The sequence below is a fragment of the Saccostrea cucullata genome, unplaced genomic scaffold, assembly GCF_032062105.1.
Source record: "Saccostrea cucullata isolate Sc308-1 unplaced genomic scaffold, CSIRO_AGI_Scuc_v1 ctg2628, whole genome shotgun sequence".
In the NCBI taxonomy this organism is placed as follows: domain Eukaryota; kingdom Metazoa; phylum Mollusca; class Bivalvia; order Ostreida; family Ostreidae; genus Saccostrea; species Saccostrea cuccullata.
Genome location: NW_026919781.1, coordinates 42,790 through 53,394, shown reverse-complemented (window position 1 = coordinate 53,394; position 10,605 = coordinate 42,790). Strand labels below are relative to the sequence as shown.

General features: G+C 32.9%; 1 protein-coding gene across 1 annotated transcript; it reads right to left on the bottom strand.

Moving 5' to 3' along the window:
- Nucleotides 1-2,286: 2,286 nt before the first annotated feature.
- On the bottom strand, nucleotides 2,287-7,221 carry LOC134237992 (N-acyl-phosphatidylethanolamine-hydrolyzing phospholipase D-like). Its single transcript, XM_062720123.1, has 6 exons — nucleotides 7,087-7,221; nucleotides 5,009-5,163; nucleotides 3,748-4,236; nucleotides 3,329-3,477; nucleotides 3,002-3,116; nucleotides 2,287-2,853 (listed from the first exon to the last, which is right to left on the bottom strand). The coding sequence occupies exons 2-6, from the start codon at nucleotides 5,156-5,158 to the stop codon at nucleotides 2,725-2,727; spliced, it is 1,032 nt and encodes a 343-aa protein (XP_062576107.1). The 5' UTR covers nucleotides 5,159-5,163; nucleotides 7,087-7,221; the 3' UTR covers nucleotides 2,287-2,724.
- Between the last annotated feature and the right edge of the window lie 3,384 nt (nucleotides 7,222-10,605).

Genomic DNA, 10,605 nt, shown 5'->3' with positions numbered 1-10,605 from the left:
TTATAAAAAAGCATTCATAATTTCGTCGTCGTCGTTGTATGTCGCCTTTTCTTTGTCTATTAAATAGGTATGATACTTTTAAATTTCAAAAATAAAACTTCTTAGCGCCTTTATTTTATTTCGACGTTAAGAAAGTATATGTAACACATTATACACATTACATATCAAAGTAGTTACACTAAAGCAGTGAAACGGAAATTAAGTTTGTTCACTCAATTGCAACGTTCTAGCCACGCCCTTTTCCAGTTTTAGGGGAGATAATCATGAATATATACAGTTAAAAATTAATGGCATTTTTAAAAAATGACTTCTTTGTACAATTATATATCTTCAGTTAATACCACTAGGCCAGGAAATTGCCTCACTATACAACTGACTATATGTGGTGCCTCTTGATTTAGCCTTTAACACCTGTAGTGTAGATTACAGGTTTTAACTTAGCCAAGTAGCTACAATATACCCCACAGTATGATTTAACTTTGTAAGGCTTCTCTGGACAAACCTATAGCTAACGTCACACAACTATATTTTAACAAGTCACAAACTACAGCAACTTTGCACAATCCGATTTTTTACATAGGAATATATAGGAAAAATCTTTAAAAATCTTCTTCTCAGATATCATATTGATAAAATACCACTGCCTTTCTTTTGGCAACAGGAAAGATGAAATCATTTATCAATAATACTTGTATAATTCTTTTGTCAATTGACCAATTAATTACAATATTTACATTGATTAGCTATTATAATATAAACAAGTTTGTTCCCCCAACCATTTCACTACTACGTTAGAGTCGAAGTAGTTTTTAACATTTCATGTATCCTTATGTCAGAATCGTTTAATCAAACGCAAGGGTGGGGCCAAAATGGATGATTTTCAAATTTTACATAGGAATATATAAAAAATCTTAGTTAAAATCTTCTTCTATTCCAAAAATAACTGGGAAAACAAAAAAGATGAAAATACTTTTTTCATGCATGGAATCATCCTCAGGTAGTGTAGATGCAAGTTTGTTCAAAGTTTCATGATATCTTTTACCCCTGAAATTAGGGTGGGGCCAAAATGTCCCGCTGTCCCAAGTTTTACAAAATCGGATATATAGGGAAACCTTTTAAAATTTCTTTTCAAGTACTTCAAAGCTACAAAATTTTGAAAAAAAATTAAAAAGTGATATTTATATGGAATCATCCTCAGGTAGTGTGGATTCTAAAATGGTTTGTTCAAATGATTATTGAAGGCCTGGAAAGGGGTGACCGGAAGTGACGACGACGGGACGGAAAATTAAGATTTAAGCTTCCAGTGTGCTCAGGTGTCAAGAACAGCAAAAATATGCAAAATTTGCCTCTTGTTTGAAATTAAGTGCCGACTGGCAGTTTTTCATTTAATCCAATTAATTACACATTGCATTGTCTACTGAATTTCTTTTGTTTGACAGATCATGATAATGAGGGCATTGTGGGCTTGATGTCAGCAGAGGATGGTTGATATCTCTTTTGCAAGATCCTACATTCTTCACAACTTTTGCATATGTCTTCACAAAATATTAACGTTTAAAAAGATATGCTTGTGAAAAATTTCAAATTGCAATGTTTTACATATAACAGACTTGATCTTGTATTAAGTTCCTTATTTCTATCATCTATTCAACAATGAACAGGTGTACATTCAAAAAGTATGCGTGAGGTATGTTAATTTCTGAAAATCACTAAATCGCGGAAATCTCAAAACAACAAAATATATATATCATGTACCCCAAAGTAAAAATCGACATTTAATAAATAGTTTTAAATTAATAATAAAAAGAATAAAAATAGTGGAAAAGAAACCTAAGAATAACAAGAAGGTCTTCCGCTGAAGACGGAAGACCTTAATAAGAAACAGTAGAATAACTATAAGGTCTTTCGTGAAGACGAAAGACCTTAATAAAAATCTGATGAAAATAAAAACAAAGATGATATTCCAAAAATGGGAATATTTTTATGAAACATAAAGTATACATTTTTTAAAATTCATTGCCTTAGTTTTTCATTTAATTTTACACATTGCATTTGAATTTCTTTTGTTTGACAGATCATGATAATGAGGGCATTGTTCGAACAAAATGACTTCAATTTGTACAAAATTTGAATGTAACGTCAGGCGGATTGACTTTTAAGGCAAGTTTTTGAAATTGCAATGTTTTACATATAACAGTCTTGATCTTGTATTAAGTTCCTTATTTCTATCATCTATTCAACAATATGAAGTAATTTTTTTATCCAATCAAATACAGCGTTACAACCAGAATTAAATTATTAATGGATACAATAAAACATTGAGACAATTTTTTGATTGTCAAAATAATTTGAATGGAACATGCATAAAGCTTCCCAGATGGTTCTTCGTAAAGAGGATCACATTTTTATCATAATGTAAAAAAGGTATTAAACCCAAATATAATATACAAATACTAAATAAAAAATCCAGAAGTTTAAACATATATGCTCGAAAGACAACATAAAAACACCATTGACTATTTTCTTAAAAATGCCAAAGAGGGACAATTTCTGTAATATAACTCATCATAATATATAAAGGTCTTTCATAAAAATAATTTTAAAACTGATAAATAATTATAACAAATGAAGTGTCATTATCATCATTATCTTTACATATAGTATGTGAAAAGATGAAGGTGTTCTATTGTAGGTCATGGGTTAACTAAACGCTTGGAGACATAGTTAGGAATGTTCCGGTATATCTTTTCCGACTGTGTGCACCAGACCATGACGGAGTGTGAAGAATTTGTCTCTACTTATGCTCTTCTTATCCAGCTCTTCACCAAGCTTCGTCCGAGGTTCCAAATAAAACTGTACATACAAAAAAAAGATTAAAGTTATTTTTGATAGATATAACTCTATCGGGTGGTTCATACCAAATAACACTTGTAATGGCTACCAATATGAAAATAAGACCAAATAAATCCAAAAATAAAGGTTTGACGTTAGTATAACGGACCTCTCTTGTCATCCTGAACGTTCCCCAATGTATACCCAAGGCATTCTTAGCTCCAACGTCTTCAAATATTTTCACTGCCTCTTCCGGATCTACATGCATGGGTCTCATAAACCACCTTTATGATAAAAATATTGTGTTCATCTTCATGATTAGAATACCAGGAGAGAGAGAGAGAGAGAGAGAGAGAGAGAGAGAGCAAGAGAGAGAGAGATTGATTGTCAGGGGTCTTGTTAGCAACTTATGCAATATACGAGTACAACTTGATCAATTTCCTTGATGAATCAAAGGACACTGTCTCCGATTCATTAACTATTCCTTTTAGCTTACCTTGGATAGTAGGTTCCTATTGGGATTGCAGCGAAGTCTATAGGTCCGTACTTTCTTCCGATCTGTTTGAAACCACAACAGTAGCCTGTATCCCCGGCAAAGTAGAAACTCTTCGTGGGTCCCTTGACTATCCAACTACACCAGAGAGCCTGAAACATATCCAAATGAATATAATGATTTTTAAAGAAATAATTCTTTCCTAGCAGGTATAGAAATTCATAAGAAAATTTGCTACGGGTTAATGTTTAAGCAATTTCTAGCACTTGTTACTATTCATGAATTGGATTCAAAAACTTTTTTTGCACCGTTTATTTGTTTATATAAAGTATACCCCTGAAAAAAATCCAGTTATTTGATTATTTGCCAGTTTGACGTTTACCTTTTAATTGTCCTTTTTGCCTTAAACTCTTACAATTTACCTTCATAGCATCCCATAGTGTACGTTCACATCGATGTTGACAAGGGACGCTAGCAAACTTAAAATCTGATCTTCCAGGTAACTCCGCTTCTTCCCACCAGGACAACTCAATCACATTCTTACAACCTGCATTCAACATCCATTCCTTCGTTCCCGCCGCTACAAACCAAGTGATCTTATCACTGAACTTGGAATTGAGGCTTTGCACACTACCATAGTCCAAGTGATCGTAGTGGTTATGACTGATGATAACAGCGTCTATATGTGGTAGATCTTCTATTTTACAGGGTGGAGGACGGTATCTTTTTGGTCCCATAAACTGTACAGGGGAGCACCTATCCCGAAATATTGGATCGGTGAGAATAGTAACTCCGTCCATCTGTATCAACACGCTGGCATGGCCTATCCACATTATCTGAAGCTCAGATTGTGGAGGGTTGCGTAATTTTTCAAAATCAGGGGTTTCCACTGGTAAGGTTTTATCCAACTCCTTTCATGAAAAAAAAAATACATAGTCAATTATTGCACACGTGTAATATATAGTATGTATTATCCTTAGATTTTCGTTTCCAAAAAAAATTAATTTGTCCTCAAGGTAGCTCACAACACTTCGGATTTTTTCACATAGACCTTTCTTGAAGTAAGGAAGACGGGTCCATAGACGTAAAATTGAATGCACTTGAGTTTGGTTCGTAGCATACAATTTAAACCAATTATAGTATTCTTTATATGATTTATAAAATAAAAAATAAAAAATATATATATATTTTGACACAATTGGTCTAAACGAACGAAATAAGGTAATTTTGTTTTTCAAGCCTATGTTTAGTCGGTCCGAAATACAGAAGGGGTGTAACTGTAGATATGCTCCTTTGCAAGGTTAAATGTAAAACTTTACTGTAGAATGATCTTTTTTCAGATGAATTAAAGACTTTAAGAACTAGCCAATGTTGATAATTCCGTAAACTCAGAATGTACTACATGTAGTACAGAATATCTTTACATGCCATTGTCATATGGTTTTCTAACACACACACACATACCCTCTCTCTCTCTCTCTCTCTCTCTCTCTCTCTCTCTCTCTCTCTCTCTCTCTCTCTCTCTCTCTCACACACACACACATACACACACACACACCTTTCCAAAAAATAAATATATAGAGCTCCAAGTTTCTTTAAATTTCTTTTATAATCTCTGCTTCTATATATCTTTTGAATGTTCATTCTTATTTTTAAAAAAGTCAGCTTGACATAAGTACAGACCCGCTGATTGGGTATTTTGCTGAAATCTTCACTCCTCATCAGTTTGAAGAGATTTCCAAACCCAGGTGTATTTGCCCATGTGTCAAACGGATTTTCATACCTTCCGTTTTTGTATATGGGACGAATAAGATCTTCATCTGTACCGTCCATTTTTTCTAACAAAAAATTAAAAAATAAACATATTATCCATGCAGCCTTATCATAAAATACACGTAGTTTGCAAGATTCCGTAATATAGTTGATTTCTCCCACGATTTCGTCTGAAACAGATTTTATTTGTCCAAACAGCTGGTAAGAAAATAAGATTGTCTTTTGACTTCTCAATGCATTATACGAATGTAAACCCGATATCTATTAAACACCCCAAAGTGATAAATTATTTGATAGAATATGTATAAAATATAAATTTTATTCCAACTTTCTGCAAGGTGGCAGACAACTGAAAACGACTTGATAATATTAATGATATTCAATGCGAAGCCTTTTTATATTCTTTTTATAATCACTTTTTGTGCACATCACTTTGGAATGCCGTGTGTAAAATGGAATAAAAAGTATCACGAAAATCGGATTCACTGGATATGACGGTAAATACACAATTAAAAAAGTATACAATTAATCAGTATCATATACTCACCGTCAATAGAAACGCAACACCCTAATTTTTGGGTGAAAAATTATGTACAGGATATAATTATTTACCAAAAAAATTAGGACTTCTTTAACTTTGCCAAATCAGTTATTTAACGGATGAATGATTTTTATTCCATTACCTGAAGTTGATTTTAGCCTTCTTAACAGAAATCAAATATTAGCATTTTTGATAAAATATTTGACAATATTTTGGGTTTTTAAGGTTTTGTACCTATTAATCATAAGTATTGTACTAAAATCCCGGGAAAATATATTTCTTTCTTTTCCGGATGTGATTCCTGTATTTCCTCAAAATTAACTAAAGCAGGCATTTTCATCGATAATGCTGGAAATTCTCAAAATAAAGAAAAAGGAGAGCTACAGATGCAAATATACGCTACATAACGACTTTTCGGGCTCATGTGTTTCAAAAGCATGAATGACAGTTCATCGACCGGAAGTATAAGGGTTGCTACACTGCGCCAAGTTAGAGAAAATTCGACCTCACTATCTGAAAAAAGGCATTTAAAAATGCCCAAAAATATTTATTTTGCTCAGATAAAGACTAATAAACCTAATGCATTGTAGAAATCGGACTGCGTATGTTGTACAGGGCGGACTAGCATGTTTTAATTTAATGTCGGAAGGGGGGATGTTTATTTAAAAGTTATCTGTTACGAGGGCTAAAAAATCAACTTTCGGTAATTGAATGAAAATCATTCAACCGTTAAATAACTGATTTGGAAAGTAAAAGATGTCCTAACTTGTTTGGTAAATAGTTATATTCCGTATATACTTTTACCCCCTAAAATTAGAGTGTTGCGTTTCTATTGACGGTGAGTATATGTTCGTCTAACTGTCCTTTTCCATGTTATCAATATTATCAAATTAAAATCAAGTCAATCTATTTTTAAATAATAAAGGGAGTAAATCTGAATTAATCGTAAACATATGAAATATGATAATGTACATACACACAACTCGAAAGTAGAACGAGACTAATCTCTTTGTGTGTAATTGTGATGAGAACAGTGTTCCATAAGAATTATTCGATGCCAATGTAAACAATATCCTCTTTTAAATATACTGTATATTACTGTCAGTACGAAATAAATACAATGTTATTGATATCTAAGTTAATCATATATATATATCAATTATTTTCAGGTCCTTGTACATGTTGTATGACCCATATTTCTTACAAAATTAATAATATTTTATAAATGACACTCAGACCCCTTGAGCTGATTACATTATAATGTTTTAATTGTGGTTTGTTAAATTTGACGATTTCTAATCTTCTGTACCGTCTTCTTTTGCTGTTTATCATATACTTTTCATACAAATAGATTACAAAAAATAGATCATCAGTAAATAAGTTATATTAGCCTAATTAAGTCATGTATACAAATAAATTCAGACCAGCAACAAAAAAGACGACTTACCGGTTTTTAATTTAGAATGAAGCGTTTCGATGGATTGTCGTTAATATATCGCCTGTATTTTTAATTAATGACATAACACTATCACGATGCCCACATAACTAGAGAACTTTTAAGAACGGGTGATATTTTCTAGGACATTACTTAACATCATCCGTGTAAAGCGATATACGGACACCAGTTAGTGCAAAAATCCAATATTTATACCCCCACTTGAAAAGTATAGTATAGTATAGTATAGTATAGTATAGTATAGTATAGTATAGTATAGTATAGTATAGTATAGTATAGTATAGTATAGTATCTCCCATGATTTGTAGTTGGATATAATTTTTATCCAACGAGTTGTGTGATATTTATTCTCGAGCCTTGCCAAGGCGAGGGGATATAAAACACACAACGAGTTGGATAAAAATCATATCCAACTACAAATCATGGGAGGTTAAGGCTCGGGAATAAATATCACACAACTCGTTGGATAAAAATTATATCCAACTTCAAATCATGGGAGATTTTTTTATCCCATGTATATGTTACAGGGGTTGTTAATACACAAAACACCTGCGGGTTCGTTTTACACATTGGTTTATTCAAGGAGTCATCTTACAAGAAAATAGCCCTGAAAATACAATACATATTCAATCATGATATAACAGGGTAGGGTAGGGTAGCGTAGCATAGGGTAGCGTAGCATAGCGTAGTGTAGTGTTACGCTTTGGGGTACCCATTTCTTATCCGCAACTTCTTTCATACCACGGAATTAAATTTTATGAGAAAAAAAAATCATTTAGTGAGCTCATTGCTCACAGTACCTCTAGTTTAGTCTAGTTATATTGCTGCACATTAAATAAATAATTGTTTCAACGTCTGGTCGAGAGTTTTTCAATCATATGGTGACTTCAACACTGCAGTGGAAGGCTACAAGTCTATACCTATACAATTACTCGGCGGTCGGTGCCATTGGAATCTTTTTTGTCCCAACACCTACATGTACTGTATCACGGGAGCTCGATCATCCATCCGATCATCTGATGGATGAACCAGTTTCCATGTCCCGCAGTGAATTCAAACCCGCGACTTTAAAGCTAACGCGTTTCTGAGGAGGGGATAGCTGCAGAACTGTTGGTCAAAGACTAATATATAAAACCATAACGCTATAGTTCTGCAGCTAAGAAGGGGAGTATAATGAGTGTAATTCGGAGTTAGAGACCTTGTGTTATTATTATACCATGGACTAAAGAAACAAGTGCCCGTGGCTTCAATCCAGGCTTTTCTTCTAGGTTCTGTTAGTTGGGTCCCCGAAACATACTGTATTATTAGGGAATGTTTTCTAAAATACGTATGTTGTAGTCCTGTTTGCACCACGTTATTGAATAAGAAAACTGAATTGCTTTATTACATTCGTAATAAGTTTTTTAAATAGTACGTTTCATTGATGGAACAGGCACTGATTAAGAAGTCTGTTACAGGTGATATGCCTAATGTTGTCCATGAATTGATAAATTGCAATGATTGTCTCAAGAAATGAAGGAGGAAATATTCAGTGGATGTAAATATAATGAAACATATGGAGATGGTGAACAGTAATCAAGATCAATATAAATAAATCAAGAGACAGACATGAAATATTATCTGTGATATTTAACGAAAGGTGTTCGTGAGCATTTCACGTTCCCCCATTTAATACCAATAAATTTATATTTCCAGTTGTTTTCTCCTTGATGATTCCTTAAAAGGTCAGTTTGTAATTTTTCTCGATTTTTACAACTGGATGTAATTTTCGCCAACTAAAAGATAAAACGCCCAACAGCTAAAGCATCGATTTCCCGGGGCATCAAGTCAGTGGAATGGAAATGTTCAATGCTTCGTAAATTTCACTTCTTTCAATTCTTTTAGTCAGCATTTTCTTTTTATTTTAACCCATTTATGTCACATTAAAATTTACTTAAGAAATCACTGTCTTGTTTGTTAGGTGTGTCAGGGACATTATTGGCATTGCTACAATATGAAAAGACTTTGCCTAGCTTTCTAATCCAGTATTCTGCACGTTTTCAACGGAAAGGTGTATTCAATGATGGACTTTTAGTACTGATTATGGTGCATAGTATCTGGAACTTGGAAAGCTTATACCAAGACCCGAATCACATACTCCACGTCTCTCTAGTGAATAAAATATCACTAGCTAGAGTTTATTGGAAAATGGGATATTAACTTAAAATTAAGCAATCTTTTATTTTTCTGAATTGAAGATTCAGGGTATATATTGTTTTTGCCTTGTCTGCCTGATTGTTTGTATGTTTTCCGCCAAAGTTTGTAACTTTTAATTGATTGGAGATATGTTTCTCATATCTCAAATTTGTATTCCTTGTGACAAGAACTTTCTTTAGGTACCAACGTGTATTTTAACTCTTCACCTTGACTTTGAACAGAGACACATAAAACCATATTTGTCTCTGCTTTGTAGTATGAACCATTTCCGCAAAAATTAAATTACTAAACTCCAACCTAAGTGATAAACACAGGCATCTGACGTTGCTTATTTTCCTTTTAATAAAAAAATATATTCCCTACCTATCAATACAGTGTATTATTAGGTAAAGGGAATATTTTTTTATTAAAAGAAAAATAAATAACGTCAAATTATTAGGAATAAGTTATATATATTCTTTTATTATAAGAAAATGAGTAACGTCAGGTGCCTGTGGTGATAAGTTTTTTTACCAAGCAAAGTTTAGAATTTTTTTAACTTATACAAAGACTTATTCAAATAATTGAAGTACACATGTACGAGTACTAGACTAATATAAAGAACTCTTCATACTTAAAAATGGAAATAATTAATTAATTAAACATGATTTCTCATCTAATGAAAAACTGACTGTTTTCGTGTTGGGAGTGAAATGACCTAGAATGTAAAGAGATATGACGTAGGTAGACTGGGTGGAAATAACCCAGACAGAACAGGCATTGGAGGAAAACGACCTGGATTAATCGATATATAATATATTAAAAATTGCAAAGTTGTAAAAAATCAATTTAGATCATTTGAATCCTGATATGTCTGTTTTGTTTTACAATTCTTCTGATTAAATCATCTTCAACAGTTTCTTTGAAAGTTGTACATATTTCACATAGTGTAAAACTGATGGCTTACTCAGAAAAAGAACATTGAATAGGAAATTTGAATTCAAACCCGCGACTTTAAAGCAAACGCGTTTCTGAGGAGGGGATAGTGCAGAACTGTAGCGTTATGGTTTTATATATTAGTCTTTGACCATAATGGTCAAAGACTAATATATAAAACCATAACGCTATAGTTCTGCAGCTAAGAAGGGGAGTATACTGAGTGTAATTCGGAATTAGAGACCTTGTGTTATTATTATACCATGGACTAAAGAAACAAGTGCCCGTGGTTTCAATCCAGGCTTTTCTTCTAGTTTCTGTTAGTTGGGTCCCCGAAACATATTATAAGGATATGTTTTCTAAAATACGTATGTTGAAGTCCTGTTTGCACCATGATAT

Coding starts and splice junctions, on each gene's coding strand:
- LOC134237992 (XM_062720123.1), bottom strand. CDS start 5,158: ATGGACGGTACAGATGAAGATCTTATTCGTCCCATATACAAAAACGGA. Junction 3,117..3,328: donor ATAGGAACCTACTATCCAAG/GTAAGCTAAAAG, acceptor TTTATCATAAAG/GTGGTTTATGAGACCCATGC. Junction 2,854..3,001: donor CGTTCAGGATGACAAGAGAG/GTCCGTTATACT, acceptor TTGTATGTACAG/TTTTATTTGGAACCTCGGAC.